Source organism: Plutella xylostella, chromosome 8, assembly GCF_932276165.1.
Source record: "Plutella xylostella chromosome 8, ilPluXylo3.1, whole genome shotgun sequence".
Taxonomy (NCBI): Eukaryota; Metazoa; Arthropoda; class Insecta; order Lepidoptera; family Plutellidae; genus Plutella; species Plutella xylostella.
Window position 1 is genome coordinate 6875924 of NC_063988.1, and position 24820 is coordinate 6900743.

The 24820-nt window shown below is 39.4% G+C and overlaps 2 protein-coding genes across 3 annotated transcripts in view; one reads left to right on the forward strand and one right to left on the reverse strand.

The window, feature by feature from the left end:
- The window catches only part of LOC105390116 (putative inorganic phosphate cotransporter), a 31994-nt gene extending 13335 nt beyond the window's left edge, over window positions 1-18659 (forward strand). Inside the window, exons 1-11 of one of the 2 annotated variants that reach the window (XM_011561359.3) lie at window positions 5555-5792; window positions 10946-11118; window positions 11500-11618; window positions 11986-12115; window positions 12441-12528; window positions 12914-13140; window positions 13940-14089; window positions 15884-16016; window positions 16416-16537; window positions 16924-17043; window positions 17312-18659. In XM_011561359.3, the coding sequence (XP_011559661.2) occupies window positions 5717-5792; window positions 10946-11118; window positions 11500-11618; window positions 11986-12115; window positions 12441-12528; window positions 12914-13140; window positions 13940-14089; window positions 15884-16016; window positions 16416-16537; window positions 16924-17043; window positions 17312-17512 (1539 nt within the window). In that variant the 5' untranslated portion in view covers window positions 5555-5716 and the 3' untranslated portion in view covers window positions 17513-18659. Of the gene's footprint in view, window positions 1-5554; window positions 5793-10945; window positions 11119-11499; window positions 11619-11985; window positions 12116-12440; window positions 12529-12913; window positions 13141-13939; window positions 14090-15883; window positions 16017-16415; window positions 16538-16923; window positions 17044-17311 lie in introns of those variants that run through there. The other variant, XM_011561358.3, reaches the window with a different exon arrangement.
- Window positions 18231-24722, reverse strand: LOC105390115 (DNA-directed RNA polymerase I subunit RPA1). The gene is made up of 3 exons (XM_011561357.3): window positions 24663-24722; window positions 19947-24084; window positions 18231-19660 (listed from the first exon to the last, which is right to left on the reverse strand). Exons 2-3 carry the CDS (start codon window positions 24078-24080, stop codon window positions 18824-18826), a joined length of 4971 nt encoding a protein of 1656 aa, XP_011559659.3. The 5' UTR covers window positions 24081-24084; window positions 24663-24722; the 3' UTR covers window positions 18231-18823.
- Window positions 24723-24820: the final 98 nt, after the last annotated feature.

The following is a 24820-nucleotide window of genomic DNA, read 5'->3' on the forward strand; positions in this document are numbered from 1 at the left end:
CATTTACTTATTACAGTTTTATTTTATTTATTGGAGAAAAAAGTTATTACATAAAGCAATTTTTGGGACAATTAAATAAATAGGAATACGGTTTTTCAGATGTACCTATACAAAACAATACAAATAATATTAAGATCTTCTTTTTAGAGAAAGTACTTATATTTCTTGATTCAGGTACTGTACAAACTCGACTCTTTTCTAACTTTTCTTCTTTGTTTCAGGTAAGTCATCATTATTATGGTCCGGTGCCTTGTAGTGTGGAACGACTACAATATGACAAGGTATAAAAGTACTCGGTATCTAATAAAAAATGATAAACTCTGATTAGGTATACTTAAAGGATTTTGTGAAATGGTTAAATAGCTCATACGTAAAACACATCATAATTACTTATTATAAAAAATATAAGTACTAAGGTAGTATTTTTCCTCTTAGGGTGCTGGTGACAAACACTAGAGGTAGACTAGCGTTTGTCAACTTGGTAACAAAAATACTATACTAAACGTAGCGTAAAATATAAAATATACAACGAAGCGTTGCTTTTTCCGTTACTAGGCGAGTCATGAAAATCGCAACTGATGTCCTACGAATCTACCTCAGGGAAGTGTCCATCACCTGGTAATCATCCACTTGGTCTCACTGAGTCTTCAGACGGGGGCGGTGTTTATTTAATTTGCTCTATGGCCTCTTACTCCACTCCACTAATCCGTCTCTTACTTCCCACACTCGGGGTGCTATGACGGTACACGGGTAATGGGGCTAAATTATGAATTTTATGAAAATCTGAAATTTTCTATTGTGACTCTTTAAACCTTCACTGACCCTTGACTCACACTGACCCTTACTGAATTCTTGAGTAGGTACGATTTAGATTTAAATTGAGTAAGTACTATGAATAAATTCTGCTTTTCATAGTACATGATTGAAACTTCAACTCGGTATTTAATTTCCACCCGGTCCCTAAACAGACACACAAACAAGAAAGATATCCTTAAAACTTACTCGTACAAGTATGTGTATCCAGAATACACGTAAAACTTATTGCACCTATTTTTCGTTCGAGGTCTAATAAATTACACACAAACATTGACCATGACTAATTTCTTTCTTGTCTTAATCGGCCATAGCCATACCAAACTTTCCACCTGAGTAAATAGGAACACTGCAGACCTAGGAATGCTAAACAACCATTGTATGTTAGAATGAGATTTCATGCTGTTTTGTAAACACAATACTTACCTAATAGGCCCAACACATACGCGATGATGTATTGTTTAAAAATATGTAAGTATCTGAGAAAATTTCTAGTTTAGCATTGTGCGTAGTTGTAATTTTAGGGGCGTTCAGACATTTTGGACTGATTGTAGTGTAAAACTGTGTGTTAGATAGTCAGAACATTAACTTAAAGCCTAACAAAAGAACCATCACCACTGCAATTTTTTTAATGATTCACATAAAATATGCTTTGTGCAGTCAAACGAAACGAGTTTAGCTGATGGCTTATCGGTGTATCATCAACACTGTGGCCACGCGGTATGCAAATTGCAGCCACATACCACATATCGCTCACGAGCTGTTTGTGTCAGACGTGGTCGTGACATTAAACTTGACAATGTGGAAAATATACGGAGCAAAAACGCTATTCTTTCGTCTTACGATGATATCATCCTGTGGGGCCGCCTCCTCCAACCGCCGCGCCGCCGAGCTATATAGAGCCCGCGTGCAGCCAGCCTCGCGGTTAAGTTATATGATGAGGACAGATGAGCTTGGAAATTTATTTCTATGCCTTCATCTTCAGATCCTGCATCAGCTGGACATTTAGCGTTCTTCTCATTTCTAATACCGCATAGCTGCAAAATATTAATGCAGTTTTTGGTTGGTTGTACGACTAATGTCCAAGTAGAAATAATGAAATAACCAATAGGTAAAAAGTACTAATTTTGATCAATAAGAAAATTGTCCAACACAAATTTTGTCCAACATTCATTTTCTCTAATGTCCACCAAATAGTCAATTTTGAAACTTCGATTCAAGCTTAGTACTTAATGGCAATGGTGCCCTACCTTTACTTCACTTGTAGTAAAAAAGTCACGTGAGGGTGAGGGAACGTCTCCTAAATTTTGAACTCCGAAAAACTACCGAGTAACTACCCAATTATGTAGGTACTTATGTAAATAAACAAATATTCAGCATTGCAGAACTAAATGACGAAAGACGTTTAGAATAAAGTTTAAACATCAAATAGACGTCCGTGTAAATATTGTAGTTACTCGCGATTACTCACGAGTCGACTGTGTTTACTTTTCCTAATTGTTGTTTACACAAATGAAATGTCAGAAAAGATTTCGTTTCATTTGATTTGTTATAATAATGATTTTCTTTCGTACCACTCTGAGGTATAGTTCTAAACAGGTAAACAAATTACAAAATATACTTAGATAGGTTCAGTCAGCCAAAGTCCAAAGAGATAAATGAATCCACCCTCAGGACATAGACTATCTAACCTAAGTATGTTGTTTTTGCTTCTATCCATAACCTTCTAACTGTATGTATTTACTTTATGCCCGTGCTCATGCATGCATATTGGCCAATGCTTGTGTAAGTGACGTTATGCAGTAACCAAGTACTCATGTGATTGTGTTTGTTGTCACCGCACCGGATGCGCGGGCACTCCTTCCTTTCTTGTCGACAAATAATCGGTTGGTATCTATTGTACTGAACTGAGCCATAGACTGTGTTAACATGATGTATATGATTTGTAGGCGCTAGGTGTAGGTAGGCATGCACCAAATCAAGACCTTACTACATAAACTAAGATGATGTTCTACAGATGATTTGGGGTGTCAATTGATTTTCAATATATCATTCGAAGTTTTCCAATAAGTAAGTACCTAACTAATACTTAACTGAATTCGCATCCTAAAATAGAAGTAAATGTTTTTCTATTTATGCAAACTATACTTAACAACTTCTAAAGCATTGTTTTCATAATCTTTTCAGACCTGATAGAAACTTTCACGGCCAAACAAACGTTTATTTGGGGGTATATAGGTAAATTTAAAATATCAATATTTTACGCTGAGTAAACTATATAACCAACTATAAATTAGTAGACAAATAATAAATTAACTATTTTAAAGCTAAAACAATAGATAATTAGGACGTGACTGAAGCAGCTGAAAAGATATTAGGTACACGGTACACTGCACATTGTGCACATGATATCACTTATAGATGGTAGGCGGCGGCGATGAATCATGGACTTATACTTATCTGTAAACTGTTCAACCTGACCTGAAAATTTTCATTAAGGTTTAACACAAGCACTAGCGCCACCAATTGAAAAAAAACCGTAACTTCCGTTTGAAAAGTGTTTTTTCCGGAAACTTTCATGCTCTCATGCTCTCAAAAAGGGAAAAAAATATTCAACCCGGTGCTTTTTTTTAATATCTATGAAAATTGCCAAGTGTGTTTTAAACTCATTGAATGCCATCTAGCGGGATCTATAGAAACTAGCACGTCGGAGTTGTTGTATACTGTAGGTATATAAATGCTACAAGATCGTATAGTTTTCAGCTAAATGAATCATCTTTTTGTTTAAAAAAATACAGCAAGATGCCGCTACTCGTCTATTTTGTTAGCTTGATAATATTTAACAATTTATTATCAGGGGTTGCATTGATTTCAGGCTTTTCACGTTGAAAATTTCCTTACACAGGTATTTTCTACCTTTATTTATTTTAACTCTTTATTGTACCTACAGATACCTGTTATAAAATAAAAGTATCAAGGGTGGACATAATGCTATTAGAAGGAGGTGCAGGTGCAGGACTTACCTTGTAGGAGCATAGTACAGACTTACAAACTTAGGACAGTATATAAGTACCTATTTGAAATCTATCCTCATTTACCAAAACTGTCCTGGCAGATTCTCCTTTGTTAAAGCTAAGTAGGTTTAACAAACAAACCATGACTGTTCCATTAGAGATCAAATATTAAAGATAAGATGATTCTATTTACATACCTACTTAATTATAGTCAAGCGTGTATGTATAGAATCTGGTAGTGGGTTCCTTACTCCTTACAGTTATTATAATGATTCCTGAAATGTATTATATAACCCATGCCTCATGTTATTTAGAAGCAACTAGCTTTTTTTTTCGAGCTTCGCTTTCGCCTATTAATGATTTACTATTATTATAATAAGTAGGTATACTATGTATGTACATATATGTATGTAAGTACTTATATATATAGCAACTTAACTAAATTATTGTCATTGGCGTCAAAACATTGAACATCAAAAAACCTTCCCTCTCCACCTTTCAGATAATTATATTTATTCTACGCACAGAAAAAAGTTGAAAGACTAAGCAAAGCTTCTTAGAGTGGAGAGGGTAGGTTTTTTGATGTTCGATTACATGTTCGATTAGAAAAACCTAATAAGGAAATCTGTTTGATAAACAGGCCACCATGCAATTAAAACACCTTAAGACAAAATGCCGTACGGTACCCTGATGATGTCAACGAACTTGTGTCTCTCTAGATTAAAAATATGAATAATTCATCTAGGAAGGCTAAAAATGTTATTTATATAAAAATATTATTGTTAACCACGAGCTCGTCTGAAAAAAAAAACTGGTGGGCATAAAAACTATCCGATGCACCGAATAATTCATGGAACTTATCAGGTTTCAGTTTTTTTTAAAACAGTATCAAACATATAGACATAGGTATATAGACTTATTAGTTACAAACTTTTGCGTTTATAATATTACTTACATAGTTAACATAGTTAGATATTTAGTTAAGTACATAGTTAGTAAGATTAGTAGGAAACTCTACCAAGTAAAACTTTGAAAGGCCGTGGGTTCGGTCGAACCGTGGGCGGCAAAGGAAGACATCCTGAATAACGCGAACGTTTTACTTTGTTACTCATAAAAACAAATCTTCAGTGTGTTGGTGAAAACTAGGTACTCTAGAGCTTGACTAGGGTTTGTCTTGTCACCCGTCGCGTCGCGTCGAAAGGATTACCCAGTCACATTACCTAAGGCACAGTTGATAAGCAACTCGAGGAGGCTCCTTTCATGACTTGCATGAATATTTCATAATTTTGGGTCACTTCTCACTTTTCTGCGGGCTGGGTTTAATTAACATTAGTTGGCTAAAGGCACCGAAAAGAGTAGTCTGATGCAATACGTATATAGTAGAAAATAAAAAGGTACAAAGTTAAAAGTAGGTGGGTAGGTATCTAGTACACGGAATCACCGGAATAAAGTGTACCTATATAATTATATTTCCAAGTTCGAGCTGACGTCAGCGCGGAATCTCACGTGCAGTCGCATATCTGTAGGCGCCGCCGCCGACGCGCGCGAGCCTAGTCTAGTCCGAGTCGCTCCAACCGCGGGCTTCAGCAAAAAAACTGAACCGAGCCTGGTGACGTCACAGCACGAGCCGGGCGCGTGCGCACCGCGCCCCCCGCGCCCCCCGCGCTCGCCCCGCGACTCCTCTATATTTACATCACTCCTCCAGTCGCCTTCAGCTCCTCACTGTCGCACCATCTCGCCACCATGACCCGCCCCCGCCCGCTCCCCGCCGACTCCGCTCTCGCCAACGTCACATAGTCCCAACACTCGCCGGTCGCTCTGTTCCTCTAGTATACTTCAGTTAGTTAGGTTTTAGGTTAGTCGGTTGGGGTTCCTATTGCCTGGTGAAGATGGTGTCTCGCTCGGGGACGCACGTGCTGGTGTGGGAGCCGGCCTGCGAGGACCAGCGTTCCGTCCGGTACACGGGTGAGTCCGCTGTCTGCATTCCATTTTCGAAATTTGAAATTCGAAGCCATTTGAAATGTGAAGCTCATGACGACAGGACTCGGCTGCAGCGTAGCTTGGTAGATAGATAGTAGACTGTAGTTAGTTTAGTTTACGGTTTGTTTTCGTTTTCCTTCGCTTGACTGAAGCGCGATGACGTCACGGGCAAGGCCGCAAATGTTTTTCCGTGTTCGTGATCTACCTCCATATGAATTGAATTATGATTACGGTGAATGAATGAAGGGTTAATTTTCCTGAAAATAATGGAAAAGCCGGCTTTTATGACTCAACCACGTGTTGCTTTGAATACAAAAGAGGCGTGTATGTTAGGGTTCCTTGAACGAGTTGAACCCTTTATAAGGGATTAAAGGGATCAATAGAAAAGTTTATTCAAATGAGTTTGTGTTTTGTTGGTAGGGTATACATTATAGGTAGGTACCTATGTACTATGTATGTGACGTATGTGTACACATTACACAAAGTTATTCATATGATATCCATTTTAAGTAAAGTAGGTACCTACTTATAGTATTTATGCATTATACTAATTTATACATATATTATAGGTACTTACAGGTTAAAGGCAATATAATATACAGATAATAATAAACTCTTTCTACATATACGATTTCCGGAATCAGACAGTGTGACAAAATTCTAAGGAATCTGACCATTGTGTGAAACCGACAACCTTGACCGAGTGACGTCATCTAATTAAAGAGGTTTTCCGGAAAAGTAAATAAGGGCCACTTGCACCAACATATTAAATCTACATTTAGTGTTAAATCTCGATTTAGTGTCAAATTTTATATGGACTGACGTTTCTTAAATCGACATTTGACACTAAATCTAGATTTAATTTGTTGGTGCAAGGGGCCCTAAGTATCTAGGTTTATACTAGTAAATCGATCAACAACGATTATAAGTGATTACTACTTGAGACAATTCTCTTTCAGACTGAAACTGAATTTCTTAGAATCTACCTAGTTTTCATTTATAATGTAAGTATAGTGAACGACACCTTACTATTGCAGTACAACAACTAAGTAAACACGCCTTTATGCCGAATTGGGATCGAGATAAAATCTAACTCTAACTAAACAAGCGTTTACCGAGTTGTCCCCCACTGTACAGTGTACAAGTGTACATTAACGAAATGAATCGTGCGTGGGTATGACGTCACTACAGTGTTAACTACATACTAGGTACTTACGTTGATATACGGGGTGTTACTAAACTGTATGGTGAGCCGAAAGATGTAACTTAGCAGGTCATTCTAAAATTCTGAAAAAGGAAAACTGTGCTAACAATTTTCTGGTTCTAATTACTTGGCCATGCATTTTAAATTTTTCATGCTTATCGAATTATTTACACTGTAGCAGAAAAATTGTGACGGTATGAGATGATGATATGCGATTTTGAATACAAACATAATATTGTTTAAATAAGTTAGTAGGTTACTTAAATATTTCAGTTTACCTAAGTGAAAGAAATAACCAAAAAAATTAGTATCGACTGAAAATCCGCGTAGCCTACATCTTTAGATAAGTAGGTACCTACTTAGGTATTTATATTAAATCCGTTGATTTTAAAGCATAATATATATGCATAAAAACAAAAAATCCAAAATTCCTTATATTCCTTAGCCTTTTCATCGTGTCTGCCTGAAACACGCAGTCTGAAATGTACTTAGTATATTTTCCACAACAACAAGACCTATCATTATTGCAGCGGCGACCGAAGCCTGCTATGTGGCGAAGTCAATTTGATGAGCGTTCTTATGGCCTCTTTTGTTTATGTTATTGCTCACTTCAGTGTTGACTATCGTTTCATGAGTTAGCTATTAGATATTGATGGATTGAGTACAGTAAATTATGATGAATGTATACATATTTCTGAACCTGCACAGGTGGGTTAGCTGTTGGCTATTAGTTTAAATTATTCAGGGGAACCATTACTAGGGCATGGCTACTATAAATGTATCATTGGTTTTCGATCACTTTCCATATTCCCATAGCCCTATTGATGGTTAATGGTTTGTTAAAACTTTAAACCCTGTCAAGTTTCATATAAAATTTATGGGTTTGTGGAAATTTATGAAATGACTAAGTAGGTACTTCCTATAACACTCCAAGGTGTGATAGTCATAAAGTGGGCTTTTTGTATGTGTTAGCAATAGCACGTGCTACATTAAAGAACAGCTGTTACAGTCTTGAAAACTAGTCTCGCTGAAAGAAAGGTCATCTTTATAACCTCCAGTTAAAATTAAACTTTTCCGAGTATCGTGAAAACTTGTAATAAGTTCTTACTCTTGTCATTACCATTAGTATCATAAAAAGTGCTCTTTATTTTTTTAATAACGAAGAAGGTTGTCAAATCAGTCGAAAGAGGTCGAATAGAGGAGCTGGGAATTAGTCTCCTACTGAGTGAAAAGGTTACTGAACTCAGTCATCATAGGAGATCATCAGTATATTTTGTTTTCTCTGAAAGCCGTGACCGTGAGTCGTTACGTAGATACGTAAGACATATCACGTGTTTGGTTAAAATAGTTTTATGAATTTATGACTTTTTTGTGAGATTGACTCATGTGAGGATTACTTCCGCCGTCTGTTATATTAGATATTTTAGAAAAAGTCTGTATCACCGCCACTTACAATTTAGGTACTTGCTCCTGTAGCTGAACTAATGAAAATCAAGGTTGTTTAATAGTCGACTGATATGATATCGTGATTTGTGAATGTGCGTAACATTTGGCCACTTCTAAATATGTTATGCTAATGACGGCAATATCCCTATAGATACGTAGGTACTGTAAAGATACCTAGATATACCTAGCCAGCTGAAACTGCACAGCATTGAAGCTTTTTCTAAATTTACAGTAAGTAATGTAGGTAACTAGTCAGTAGGTAGACAGGTAATCAATGAATAATCAATTAATCAGTTAGGTATCTAGGTTGAACAGATGAATTGTGGCAATTTTTTTTACATTTCAGGTATTTATAATACTAACTCATAACGAGTACCTAGACAAACCAAAAAATTGCAGAAGCTGCCAACAGAATTTCTATAATACCTATTTCTGCATTTCTATGTAGTAATTATACTGAAGTTGAGATTTAGTTAATTGGCGTTTTGGCATATGAATGCGACAGACATGCCAACTTCGAGGCTCTGATTGACGGCTCCAATACTAGATTATCTGAGACCATGTCTATGTCTGAGACCATCATGTCTGAAACTTTGTCGCTATAATATTCAACTAAATAAAGACTATAATTATTTATACAGAAATGAATATTTCATTAACAAGAAGGTTATTCAGCAGACCACGTACTTTTATCCGGTCTGTAAAATTTTCATTATTTGTCACCAAAATAAAATATGATGGTAGTTACTTTTACGTATTTATGTGTGCATAGTAGGGCATGCAATACCGGAACAATTTTCAATACCGGTATTGAGTTCCGGTATTACAACTCAATACCGGGATCCCGGTATTAATACCGGTATTAGACTTCCTTGTAATAAATGGCATATACTGTGTTTAAAGGTCGTATACATCAAAATAAAACAAGAAAATGCAATCATATTCTGTATTTTGTTGTAGATTTTTACGAGAAATCAGTTTTAGAGTTTAAATTTTAGAATAAACTATTTTTTTACATCCGGTGCCGGTTTACGCATGGTCAACAGTAGATTTCTAGCAGCCGAAAACTGCATTAAACGGTTGGGAACAAGTGCGCTTTCACAGTATATACACACACAAGGCTAACTAAATCTTAATCGCTTTATTTATAGCCTAAAAAAGTCCGATTCCGGTATTACTTCAATACCGGTATTAACTTTCAATACCGGTATTGAAAAAAGCGGGAATTTTGTACGGGATCCCGGTATTACGAATACCGGTATTGCGGTATTGCATGCCCTAGTGCATAGTCTCGTGACCTACTTCTTTAGCTAAATATTCTTCAGAATTGAGGTTTTTATTTCCTTATCTCAGCAAACAATCCTAGGCAAGTCGTATTTATCGTAATAGTATAATAATGTATCGTACCATGAATGAAATCATAACTATAGTGTTTTGTTGCATTTAATTGGGTTTGGAACTTTTAAAGCTGCGGAATAAGACCTCTGTCCGTACCTATGGTTAGAACATCCACAGACCTATCAATATTGACGTGCCTATAGTTAGCCTAGGTCAGGCTATCTTATCTCTGTATTGTATACCAACATCGTCCGTTGTAATGCTAAATCGATTTCTGTGTTTTTAATATAGGAAGGGTAGGATCCATGCTCGTAATTTACGTTTCTCATGATAACTTTAAGAAAAAAATCTACTGAAATTATTTTAAACTATCGGCTAGCACTAACCATCCAGTTTTTCTGGAGGCCCATATCTACGATATCCTACACATTGACTATTAACGAGCAGTTTTTTTATCCCCACCAAGAATATGACAGACTTACGCTGAGTTGCAGAAAGGAACTTTACGCTAATGTCGACCTTAAATTTCTCGCTGCCTTGCTTTTCCATAGAAACTTTGATAAGTATTAAGTTTAAGTATTAGAATTTTAAAATTCATTTTCCATAGAAACTTTGTTGGTCACGTGACTTTTTACTATGGAAAATTATTTTTTTTTTTCGCGAATTTCCAAATTCTGATTTCAGTTTCGGGCTTAGATATACCATGCTGCACATGTAGGTTTCGGCTTAGTATACCAATTTTGCAACACCCTGTATATTTTGATATTATATAAAATGTACGTTATACCAATTGAATCTTATACCTTATGAAAATATAGATTTTGTTGTTATACGTAACGTTCATTATATGTTGTGAACGTTATTAATGTGAAATTATACATTTCGTTTTTATACGTCGCAATGCGCACCCTATTTTGTTAGATCAACACCCCTCTGTTACATTGTATTGGATCTAAGTGTCCCCTAAATTAAAAAAATGGAATTCTTGTCAGATGTGTCTAAAATCAACTGGTCAGCTGATCCCTTGTTATGGTGAAACTAGGCCTACATTTGCTCTCAGCAACTCGGCAAACGTGTAACCATTTATTAATCCGTGTCAGACTATCCTTATAACCCGCTATATTTATAACCCGCTCTCCCTCTGTTCCAGGCGGCCTCGGCACGCGGCACTGGGTGACGTTCATGCTGTTCCTGGGCATGGCCAACGCGTACGTGATGCGGACCAACATGTCCGTGGCCATCGTGGCCATGATCAACCACACGGCCCTGCCCGTGCAGCATGAGGCCATGGATACCGAGTGTGGAGTGCCGTATAATGCTAGCGTGAGTTGTGCTACTTGTGCTTCTTCTTCTTTTAGGCCATCTTTTTATGATGTGGATCTGGCGATTAACTATGAAGTAGATGTACTTGAGAGCTCATTGAAAGGCAGAAGGCAGGAGAGTGAAATGAGTTTAATTTACGGGTAGCACTAAGGCAGTATGAGTTTCAGGGTAGACCTGTTGAAATGCAGTAATTATTGTTTGTTCTGTAAGGTGATTTGAGGCATATCTAGTTCTATAAGTTGTTCTAAAGCCTCTCTTTCGTTTTAAAGTTGGGCATCCTGCAATCCTATTTTAGAAGGTTCTTTCAGGGTCAGGTTAAATGTGTAAATATTAATAATATCTATGCTTCAAGTTCTTCTTGACCTTCCCCTCTGTTTCCAGGACTCGGCGTCGCAGGACGGCCCCTACGTGTGGACGTCCACGCTGCAGGCCTACATCCTCTCCTCCTTCTTCTACGGATACGTCATCACGCAGATACCCTTCGGTATTCTCTCTAAAAGGTACCTACAGCAAATTAGTGCTCATCATGTCATATCACCCTCCAGGATTTAAGAGCTAAGACTAAATTTCTGAGCAAAACCTGAGATAACTACCTCATTTCTGATGCGATCCCTAAAAGAAACCGTGGCGTTCCTCTTTCCTTAGCGCGATCAGTTACCTTTTATTAAATCGATGGATCACTCCAATCGTCAGCGTTCTGCATCATGCATCATACGTCATCAACTCAGCAATCAAAAACAAGACGAAAAGGTCGAGAAACTCAGTTGTCATTCTTTAAGGAATAGCTGAGCAAAATATGTGCCTTGGAGCCTCTATGCCTAAATTCAACCTCTAGAACCTACTTATACTATACTTGCCTTCCTTCAGGTTCGGCGCGCGCCTCTTCCTGGGCGTGGGCATGCTGATCAACTCCGTGTTCGCCTTCCTGGTGCCGGTGGCGGCCGAGGCGGGCTGGTTCTACCTCATCATCGTGCGCTTCATACAGGGGCTCGGGGAGGTGAGAGTTTAGAGATGGGTGTTTATGGCAGTTACTTAAAGGATTATTACTTCATGTAAATACAGACGTGACCTTTATTTTCAGTCAGTTGACCTTTGAAAACTCCTGATATTATGTTGTAGCCAGGGCTAGCAAAAGAAATAAAGCAAAGCATACACCGCCAGCTAGCGAAGCGAGGGAGCTAGGCGGGCCGGCATACATTCCCTCTTGATAACAGTCATATTCCTACTTCGGTTCTCCTTCTAACCTGAAACGATTAAGCCCGCAACGCAGAATTTGTAATTTACCTATAAACAAATGAATGATTTTTTTATTTTGTATCCAGGGTCCCATAGTGCCGTGCTCACACGCCATGCTCGCCAAGTGGATCCCGCCCAACGAGAGGAGCAGGATGGGGGCCGCTGTATATGCTGGTAAGTGTACCTTTATCAAAATAACTATAAGGTATAACTATACGTTACATAACCACATTCCGGGTAGATAACAAAAGACTTGGTGTCTTTTTAGAACCCACCAATCGAAAAGTGTGATAAAAAATCGATACTGAATATTGCTCGAGCAGTCCAAAAGTGATGTACAGAGGACCTAGTGGAAGTTTTATTCACCCTTCGCGCATTAAAAAGAAAACGTTAATTTGTGTTAACACGCGCGATACCTACAAATTCACCATTTCTTTTCATATCTCTAACGGTGTGGAAAACTCCCACTAAGCCTTCTGAACGAAACACTGACACACCGAAAAAGAAAACACATTCCCGACAAACTTCCCAAATTGACTCCATCACCTTCTTCCTCCAGGCGCCCAATTCGGCACCGTGATCTCGATGCCTCTCTCTGGACTGCTCTCAGCCTACGGCTTCGCGGGCGGCTGGCCCTCCATCTTCTACGTCTTTGGGCTAGTGGGAACCATCTGGTCGCTGGCCTTCCTGTTCTTTGTGGCCGAAGACCCCGAGCAGAGCAAGACCATCAAGGAGGTCGAGAAGAAGTATATTTTGAGCTCGCTGTGGGGCGCCGCTGGGTCTAGCGTGAGTGTTTAAATTTTTTTTATCTGTATGGGAAATTAAAAGTCTTATTATAATTTTTTCGGAGTTAAGTAGTTAGAAAGGTGAAAATTTAAGAGCCTGTGAAAAGGAAGTGGTTTGCATAATTTGCATTGCATTAACACTTAGTATCATGTGGCTGCTAACCCAGATAGATAAAAGGATAGGTACGTACCTACTAACATATACCTACATAACTGCGTGTACCTAAGTATCTTACATCTATATACGTATTACGTACCTATATGTACCTATATGTGCATAGACGGTAGGTATAATTACAATGTACAAGCTATAAACTGAGATCACGGTAATTATTCCAGAGAACAGCTAACAGTAGATAATAAGTAAGACAGCTGAAATATTCCGCTTTTGTTTTCCTTAATCTTGACAGCTATCTCTCATAGTTAGGACTTCACTTCAGCAGTTAGACCTTTATGACTGTTTATCAACACTCACACATTTGTCGGACACGTGCCTAAGGTTTACTAGGTACTAGGCATACAATTGTTATATGAGATAATGTCGTTTAATTCAACATGCCTACAGTTAGATATTAAACTACATGTAGGTAGGTATTAACTGTGATTATCCACCTGAATCCACATTCCACTCGTAACTATGGGCATGAAGGTAGAAACATCCCGTAAAACTATTAGCCAAGCCAATAGAAAGTTACTTACGAAACTATTTATACCATTGAGTCATATTTATATCACTAGGATAAAACAGGGCCAACCGCTCAAGAAAATGCCACCTTCTTAAAACATTGTTTTCTTTCCAGTCGCCGCCGATCCCGTGGACGAAGATCCTGAAGTCGATGCCGTTCTGGGCCATCATGCTGGCGCACATGGGGCAGAACTACGGCTACGAGACGCTCATGACCGAGCTGCCCACCTTCATGCGGCAGGTGCTGCACTTCTCCATCAAGGATGTGAGTATATTTGAGGTTTATGTTCATCTTTGTGCTGTCGGAGACGAGAAACCTCACTTCTATAGGTAGGGAGGTTAGGTATGTTTACCGCAGATTGTACTGTCATGGATTTGCGGATATACCGGTATTGCGTAATACCGGGATCCCGGACAAAATCCACGCTTTTTCAATACCGGTATTGAAAGTTAATACCGGTATTGAAGTAATACCGGAATCGGACATTTTTTAGGCTATAAATCAAGCGATTAAGATATAGTTATCCTTGTGACAGTGCACTTGTTTTCAACCGTTACATGCGGTTTTTGGCCTTTGGAAACCTACTTTTTGTCCATGCGTTCTAAAATTTTAACTGTAATACTCAATTCTCGTAAAAAATATTACATAATACAGAATTTGATTGCTTTTTCTTGTTGTATTTTGCCCTATACGACCTTTTAACAAAATATATGCCATTTATAACAAGGAAATCTAATACCGGTATTATTACCGGGATCCCGGTATTGAGTTCTAATACCGGAACTCAATACCGGTATTGAAAATATTACCGGTATTGCATGCCCTAGTGCCTACACCTGAAGTCTACCCACGCACGCACGCACGCACGACAAGTTGTGCACGGGATACTTCGGACCAACATGGATATTCCCAATGGTACCCACCACTTCCCTAACCTAGTGATAGATTTGGTCATGACGACCACCGAATAGACCAACATGCATTGAAAAAAGATTTAATAAGAAGTAAAAAAATCCAATTCACTAAGTATTTAAAACGAACACAATTTTGTATCTGTGTAGACTAGCTGTAGCTAGCAATCTAATAAACTCCTAATAAGTACCTAGGTAGTCTAGGTATAGGTACTGACCGTCGCACCATTCATGAAGTTATTATGCTCTTGAGTTCAAGTTCAAGGTCCATCTTGCCTAGTTGTCTATAAATAGCAGCATAGCAGCTTAATGACCTACCTAACGTAACTCGACCTAGAGGCGAACATTGTAACTACTGCAATAGGTATATTAATGAATTTTCTCGTCAATTTAAAAGAAAATATTTGGAGTACCTAGTTACCCAATAATATACGGGTATATTAGGTATGTATAGGTGAGGTAGATATCTGCTCACCAATTCTAGCTTCACCTAACCTTTTGTTAGACCCTAAAACATTTTAATTACACCAATAAATGCCTATCAGCTTCAGAACTCGCAGCCTAAAATAAACAAAAGAGCCATTTGTCACGAACACGACTTACAGCCACGACATTTGTCATGTTGTTATGCGCGAAATTTATAGCGAGAGGTCGCGGGTTCAGTGCTCGTAATTGACACAAATCACTTGTGGGCGGGACCTCAATTGGCTAAGTGGAATCAGTTCCAGAGCTTTTGAATGTTATAACCACTTATTACCATTGTATCCTCGTTGGGATGGTGTGATTTGGCGTAGTTAACTTGTTTAATGTGGGTCGATTCAAATTCGTGTTGCCAACCTAGCTTTCTAACTTTTATAAATACCACACAGTATGATACCACAGTATAAGCTGCGTTATCGTAGGTAACTATCTGTTACTATACTATCTATAACTGTCTGTTAATCTTCTTGAATAGGCTTCAGCAAATCTGGCAAATCATAAGCCATCTGTCTTGACAATTTGGTATACTTAGCCTTAGGCCTTCAGTCCCCCTGCCAAAAACAGTAGCCTGCATACAAATGCCAACTGTTATACCTACAAATACCTATACTTAGCTACTTACCTATTTAGACTGTGTATAATTAACCCATCCATGTTTAATTTCCAGAACGGCTTCGTATCCGCGCTGCCCTACCTGTGCATGTGGTTCTTCTCCATGTTCATCTCGGTGGTGGCCGACTGGATGCTGTCCAGCGGCCGCTTCAACCACACGCAGGTGCGCAAGATCATCAACTGCATTGGTAAGTGAATCACAAAAAATGACAAATTGCATATAGGTACACAACGTTGCTTAGCGACCTTGCATCGTAAAAAAATCTGCGTCTGTTTTGACCGATTTTCTGATGTACAGTACGTTTTGATACAATGAAGGAGTTACTTAGTGTTGCAAAATTTTCACTTATTTAGTTACTTCTCCATAGGCTTAAATTTTAGGTCACGTGACTTGTTCAGAATGAGTCCTGAGTCACCTATGTACCTAAACCTTTCGGATTTAAGTTATTGTCAATTTTTGCAACACCCTGGCGGCGTACCTACTTATGTACCTACGTGTGCCATGACACATAACTTTGCAGTTCTTCGCCCATTCGGCATTCTACACCCGGCCCTAAAACTTATTATCTACCTTTTCCCTGTTCCAGGTCAATACGGCCCGGCGATCGGTCTGTGCATCGCGGCGAACACGGGCTGCAACCCCGCCGCCACCGTCGCCATGCTGGCCGTGGGCTTGGGGCTCAACGGAGGCATCTACTCTGGGTTCAAGGTGAGTTGGGGCCACGTAGCGAGGGTAGTGAGATTAGGTTGCGGTGAATAGTAACTGAAATAATAAAGCGATTCACCAATCAGTTTGGACCACCGGATGGCGCGGCGACACTGACAGGTACCGGGTTCGAATCCCGGCAATGGCAAATTTTGAAGGAATAAGTTTGCTCTCGGATGTGATGTTAGGTAAATGTTGGTGTGATATCTCCGAGGTTCACACCTTGGAGATTATGCCAAAACCCCTTCAGTCGTAAAGGAGAGGACCTTATAATCTATGTCCCTGTAGTGAACTATTGCGGGCTAAGCTTTTATTTATGCTGCCGGTCGTGTGGCCCGTGCCTAATATACTGTTCTAAGTGTTTTAAGAAAACCTTGTGATCTCCTCAGGTGAACCACTTGGACATCTCGCCCCGGTTCGCGGGCATCCTGATGGCGTTCACCAACTGCCTCGCCAATGTCACGGGCCTGCTGGCGCCCGTCGTCGCCGGGTACATCATCGAGGGCAGGGTGAGTTGTTGTATTATGTACCTAGAATACGTACATAACAGCTGTTAAAGTGTCAAGTGCTAGGTATGTCGTAGCCACCACCTTCATCAGTATAGTATGGCCCTGGCCTAGCTATCCACGGTTGGATTTCCACATCTAGAGGATCATTCATTACCTGCGGAATAAAAACGTTCCAGTAACATATATGGAACTTCAATGGCAGGTGGAACTTTTTCAGTGAGTGTACATACTTATCAGTTACCTAACAACTTTAATTCTTCCTCCACAGCCGACGCAAACGCAATGGGCCAAGGTGTTCTACATCGCTGCTGGAGTCTACATCTTCTGTGCGACCTTCTACCTGTGCTTCGCGTCAGGCAGGAGACAGGAGTGGGACAACCCCTCTGAAGATGAGGCCATCGCCAAAAAGAAGGCCAACAAGAAACTAGCAAAGGAGGCCGCTAGCAACCAAGCCGAAACAACACACTGACGCTCCGCTTAAATTTAGAATGCTTCCGATGGTTTAAAATGATACTGAAGCATTTGTCTATGGTTGTTTTAAAAATAAAACGTTATTTTGAAGTTCGAATTTAAAATGAAAATTTAAGTTCGACCCGTTGCGAGTTCCAAGGTTTTCAGATGAAATTTTTGAATATATTGGACCATTGTTAATCTTCACTTAGTTTTAAATATTGCGTATACCTTCCTACATATTTAAAGGATATTAAAATAATGTGTCTATCAAAAATATAATTAACTATACCTAATTAGACGCACATCAAGAAGGCTGTGATACTACCGACATGTAAGAAATGGAACTTGCCTTGGGTCATAAATAAGTTTTAAGTAGTTTTAGTCCTTTAGTTGTAAATTTATTTATTGTAGAGTCCTCAACTACCGATATAGTATTTCAGGGAGTTTTTTAAGTATGTAAGATGTGTGTTATACTTAGATTTCTACCCATGGGATCTATTTGAAATTTACCCTCCAAGCAATGGCTGTGGGTATTTACTTTGTATTTACGTAAAGCATTACATTAACTATCTTTATCTGTGTGCGAACAGTATTAAAAAGGCTTATTTATCCTGACAGGTTGTTAAAGTTACCTACTTGAATATATTTTAAAAAACTTTTATACAAACACACATCACATTCTAAGGGCAAATATTTGAAAACATACATACGAAAGCCTACAATTTTTTATTCTAATTCTAACTGCCTCAAGTCAAAATATTATTGCCTTCCATAATCCAGCGATCAACACAGGAGTTCATTAATTAATTATTTTAAGATTGCTTTAGACTAGTTATAATTATTAGTTTATCGCTTTGTTTAGTGACATTGCGCGCCAGATGATGTGATTATTCTGTTATTGTTTTAAAATGATACATTTTATTTTATGTATAAACAGTAAACATTACTACTTATAGCTTCAGTTTTGAGAAAACATTTAGGTAGTTTGTCTGTGACAATGATAAATAAGAGCTGTGCCTTTATAGTGAGTACAAAATGTTGAAACGCGAGTGTATGACACTATCTAGCCTCAATACAGTATACCAAATTTAAATTTCATACGTATAGTTTTGTATAAGCTCTTATAAAAATACCGTTAAATACAAAAAGGTTTTTAAAGCCAATGTTTTGTTTGATTTAATATAAATAAACACTCACACCTTGTACTAATGTACTCCCTTGCGGGGTAGGCTTGTTTGATTTAAAATCTTGCATATTTGATAATTATTTTATTCCCTATAAAATATACAAATGTAATTTGCTTAAATGCTAATTTACTCTTATATGATTACGAAATAGCCTTATTGAAATGTTGCAAGCTGAAGGCTCCAGTGCCGCTTCTACACGGCTGACCCATCATGAGGCAACTGGACGAAGACCTGATCTGGTCATGTTTGGCATTTAGCACCGCTTCCTTCAAGAATGTCAGTGACGACTCAAAGGACATCTGCTGAAGAGGAGAGGACGATGCTTCCATCCCTTTCCTACTCATTGGCTCAAACCTGCCATTATACGTCATGTAGTCGGAGACCAGGGATAGATGGCGCGGGTCTACTGTGATACCGTACACATTGAACACATTCTTGATCTCCTTTATAATCACTTTGGTGGCAGCTTCTATGCCGTATGTGTTCGCTATCGCATGGATGTCGTTGCTGTATAGTCTGTTCAGGTCGAGCAAGTCACAGTGTTTGAACATCTGCAAGATATTTATGCCCTCAGTTCTGAGAATCACCGTATCTTTGTCGACGTCGGTAATCGCTCGACGTATATTCTTCACCTCGTGTATGACGGATTTCTGAGCCGCTTCTCTGAGCGCTTGCGACAGGTCTAGACGTAGGAAAGAGATGGGGAATTTCACTGTGAGTTCGCACCAACGATGCTTCTTTGTGTCGAAGGTGTAGTTTGTGGCGTCTTGCACGGATCTCACGACGTCAGCCATGGCCTGGCTGTCTTTCTCTGACACTTTTTCTGTTTCCACGACTTCCACTTCTTCGGTTTCGTTGTCTGGTTTCTCTGTGTTTTCGTCTTCATCCTGGAATCCTTCGTCGTCTGATTTCTCTTCTTCTTCAGATTCCGGGTCTTCGTATTCTTGCTCCTCGGCTCGCCTGCTTCGTAGTCTCGCCTGAAAACAGAATTTATTGAATTATACACAAATAAAATATTATTTTATGATAACTACCCACAAAAAAGATAATGATAATTATTCGGTAATATGTAGTAGGTAATTTTGCATTTACACAGTGGCTAGATCAAAACTAACACACAGAGTTACGTAATATTATTTAAGTACTTAATTAGAGAATTTGCGTGCATGACATAATTATGAATGTTGATTTAAGAAAAGACAAAAAAAATGTGGTAATTTTATGTAAGTATTGTTAGTTTATGTTAAGACGACGGTCACTTACATCAGTATTGTCATCATCGTCATTGGCAGCTTCCTCATCGGAGCTGTCAGCGATGTTGTCAGTCTCTTTCTCGACTGACACCGGTTCATCATCTTCATCATCATCAGCTCCAGACCTCTTCTTCCTCGGCTGCTTGTCCGCACTCCAAAGAATCCCAGTCGTTGCTTTAGCCTGCTTTCGAATCACGATGAACATAAACGCAAAGAATTTAGCCTGCATGTGCTTTATGATCTGGGCCGGCTTTACAGCGTACCGACTCTTATACTGCTTGTGCGGCAAGAAGTTAAACCTCATGGTAGTCTTTAGTTGGCGTTCCGGTTTTGTCACTATCTCACAGCTCACATCGATCTTTTCCAGCACATCAGAAACGGTCACTCTGTTCAGTTTCAATTTTAATTTCTCCGCCTTCTTTTTCACGTCCGGTACGTCAAGGAATGGAATATCCATGTTGGGTGTCTTCAGGTTGGCTGACGCTGTCATTAATATTTCTCGCAGACGAGGAATACCGAGAGTGACGTTCATGTCACCTCGCCCTGCAAAGTGGAACGTGTTCAGTGTCATCTGAGTAGACGGCTCTCCGATAGACTGGGCAGCTAGCAGCCCTACTGGTTCCCCAGGGTCAGCCATCGACGCTAGATACTTCGCACTCATCACTTCAACAAATTTGTCTTTTTGGGTATACTCTGTGTAAAGGTTATCTTGCCTGTTCTTAAGATACTTCTGTATGACGCCATCGAGCTGCTCATTGATAACTCCCAATTTGAAGTTTGGCGATTGTTTACTCTGTATCGGTTCTGGGCAAGTTCCTTTAGCGTATTGCTGTCTCTCTTCTTCGTCCAACTCACGCCATTTCTTCTCCAGCTCCCAGTAGTATGGGTCTCGTGTCTTGATATCTGGTTCCTCCTCTAGTTCAATCTCCGGCTTCATTACTTTACAGAACTCAGTGAAAGGGCTGATTGGGATTTTTTGTGACGGGTTTCCGTTCCTCTTTTTCCACTTCTTTATCGACTTTTGTGCTTTTGTTATGGCTTTAGCGTCTGTGTCTTCTTTGAGCTTTTTAATAACTGATTCATCCATGACTGCCTTCGAATTTATGTCCAGGAATTCAAACTGATCCTTCCTGAGGTATTGGCATTTAAGAACATCAAGTCCATCTTCTCCATATGCGAATTGAATCACGCTGCCGTCGGAGTCTCTGACGGTGTGATCGTATCCGACACTCAAGCCTTCCAAATGTTTGATCAAGCATCTCTGCAGATAACCGGAACGACTGGTCTTGACCGCAGTATCGATCAAACCTTCTCTTCCAGCCATGCAGTGGAAGAAGAACTCTTGCGGCTGGATGCCGGTCATGAAGCGGCCGTCGATGAACCCGCCGGCCCTCGGCGATGTGTCGTGTGGCGGGAAACTTGGCAACGACTTCCCTGATATCATGAGAGGAGGCCGCTTTCCTTCCAACTCTATTTGCCCCAACAAGCAAGATATCTGCATAGTGTTGACGGTGGATCCTTTGGCACCTGACTGCACCATCAGTTGAAGGTTGTTGTAGGGAAACTTTTCAAGTAGACCTTCCACTAAACAAGCCGTGTTGATTTTATTGGTATACTCATCAAGCATTGATTTGTATTGACGATCCAGTGTTGCCCTGAACTTTGGATCTTTAACAAACATTTCTGCGATGGTGTCTTTCAACTGTTGATCATCCACGTCCAAGGGCAATTCTGTGGCTTTCGCAGCCGCGATCTTACCAGACTGACGGACGAGACAGATAAAATCATCGCGTTTCTTGTCAGCTTTTTCGACGACCAGAATATCTTTGACACCAAGAGTGAAGCCAGCCCATTGCAGGTAGTATGTAAATACCTTGGAAAATGAGCTGAGTAAAGCGCTCGAGCTATCTCCGCCATACAATTCAAACATGCAGTGTATCAAACCATAGGGTGTCGCACCGTAGTGGGTCTTGTCTAACACCCCACATAGAAGTTCACCGTTCTTAATGACAACTTCAGCTTCAGTCATTGTGTTGGAGTCAGCGAATGGCGTGCCGCCAGCTTTCCACTTCCTCTCCGGTACTCTTTGCCACGCTTTTGCACTGATCTTTGCTTTGCTGGTTAGTGAGAGATAAGGCTTATCTTTTGGGATGTTATTGATTATTATAGTTGATAAGACTTGTTTGCCTGACCACAGCATACATGGCTTTAGTATAGCTGGGGGCAGCAGCTTGATTTGGCCCTTGTGATTGGCCAAAGCTTGGAAAACAAGCTGTTGGTAATCAGTTTTGTTGAAGAATGATCCACGAAGCGACATCTTTACTCCAGAAATGACGTGATCCTGAATGAGACCACTCAAAGGGGTTCCGTCTTTAGGAACAAGGTATTGTTTTCGGACCGACATGATGTTGTAGGCTTCACTCCTGGCAATCTCATTTTGTGGAAAATGTGCGTTCATTTCATCTCCATCAAAATCGGCATTGTAAGATTTGCAGTTAGCATAATGTAATCTGAGAGTTTTCTCGCCCTTTAAGATTCTAGCTCTGTGTGCCATCATACTGGGCTTGTGCAGAGAGGGCTGACGGTTCAGTATGAGCATATCTCCATTAATTAAATGTCTATGCACAATCTTCAATCCAGAAGTCTTGTACTCATCGGGTGTAAGCAGTCTTTTAGCTATACTTTTCCGTTTTTGTATGGAATCAGCTGGCAGTAAAATAACTCTTCCATTTTCAATCTCTAGTTTTTCTGCTCCAGGGTGTTTGTTGGGGCCGTTGATGATCATTTGCCTGAGCTCCTCCACATTCCATTGTGTTACTGGGACAGGGTATGTTAGCTTAGTGGCGAATGCATCTGGCACACCTATCTCATCAATGTCGACATTGGGGTCTGGTGTGATAACAGATCGGGCTGCAAAGTTAACTCTCTTGCCCATCATGTGCATTCTTATGACGCCAGTTTTACGCTCCAGCACCTGCTTCAAGCCACGACTAGTGGAGCCGGCAGATGTTCCTTCACAAGTGAGTATCTGGTTGACATTCTTCTGTAATTCTTGCCAAGTATTATGTAGCTTTTCAGCTGGTGTCTTGCCATAGGCAGACTGGTAGGCTGCTCTTGGCCTTTGATCTAAGCTGTCAATTGCCTTTTCATGGTCAACAGCAGAAATCACTTGCAGTATAGCTCGTATGACTAGAGCAGTACCCAACACTGACTTGTAGACATTAGTTTGCGGGTGTTCTAGAAGCTCTCCGCGCAGCACATTGGTGGGCCTCACATTGGGAGGGGGGACAGGTATTATTTCCATGAAAAATACATTTGTTGCTGGAGTAGTTTTGCTGAACTTCAAGATGGGAATACAGTGTGATAGAATCTCTCCATCATTTTCAGCTAGCTTGGTGCAGAAGGCTTGAATCTCATCAGGCATCAAGATTTTAATGCCTTTAGCTCCTTCTGCTGTATTATTGTGCATGAGTTTATTTTCCGAAGTATTCACTTTGACTATTTTACTTTTACAATACATGCAATTTCTAGCCAAGCTCATAGGTTTGAAGTGATTGTTCAGTATTCTTTTCCTCAGCACATCTGTGTTTTTACTGTGAAATGTTTCAGCTACCGCATCTTTAACATTGAGTAGCTTCTGATATTTTCTTAGAACTTTATGAGTTTTTTCTGGATCTTTCTTAGAAGCGATTTCTCCACAGTAGTTCTCCAAGTCCAATGCTGCGGTGACATGGCCAGCATCAATCAGGTCTAGCTGCAGCTTCAGTATAAACTTTGTCCGGTCATCCATCTGGATTTTGCAGCATTTTAGGCAACTTATCCTGAACAAGGTATATATTGTTTTTATGAATAGTGGATTGACAACTACAACTGGTAAGTCTATGTGTCCAAAATGGCCTGGACAGTAGAGCAGTGTGTTTGAGCAGGTTCCACAAAGTTCACCTCTCTCCCTAGTTGGTCCGAAGCGAAGGTCGTAGAAGCCCCCGGTAGTGGCATTGCCGAGGACATCAAAGGAGTTGGTGTTGGTGATGACGGCTACACTGAGCTTCCTGATGTCTTCATCACTGAACATGAGGAACTGCACATTGTCGGGGTCGACAGAGCTCACCCCACTCAGAACTGATGAGAAAGCTGACTTCTGCATTTTTCTGTAAGTAAATGAAGAGAAAAATATAAGCTCTGTCTACCAGGCACTAACTACTAATAACTGATTAATTTACTACCAATGACTGATTAATTTGATGTAGATCTATCCTAACTATATTACAATAGAAAAAAAATCATGCTATCCCATACTAATAACCATGGTATTTCCAAACTGCTTGTTTCTCATGAAAAGTTACAAAAATAAAGATCTGTTGTGTCTTATCTATAAATATGAATATTTACTTGTAATAATTATAATAAGAATCTGTATTTAACAAACATCTTAGTACAGTAATTAATAAAATGATTTGCATACATACTTCTGTGGTATAGATTGTGTGTTCTATCTATGATATTCTCAGGATCAGCTATACTATTCTATTTTATTTTTGGCAGGGGAATAAGTTCTTTAAATATGATACTTTCTTAGTAGGTATATCCTTCATATATGATATGAATTTTACGGTATAGATAAGTAAATTGGAACTTGTGGACTATGTTTAAAAACTTTTTATTCCGGTGATTTCCATGAATGGTCGATATTTATTTACATAAAGCGTTATAGTTTCGGAGTACTTACCTAATAAATAATCACGAAAGGAACAATTTATTCATTTTTACAAATAAACAGGTGATCACGTTTTTATAACCTAAAAATGTTTTCAAAATATTCAAGCAAGTACCTATTGTCAATGTCAAATAAATCAAATAAATCTAGCTTGCTCTGTGAACAAATAG

Excerpts from the sequence above, each read along its gene's own strand:
- LOC105390115 (XM_011561357.3), bottom strand. The coding sequence starts at position 24,080 with ATGCAGAAGTCAGCTTTCTCATCAGTTCTGAGTGGGGTGAGCTCTGTC. Across the intron at positions 19,661-19,946 it reads ACGATGATGACAATACTGAT|GCGAGACTACGAAGCAGGCG; the intron begins GTAAGTGACCGT and ends TTCTGTTTTCAG.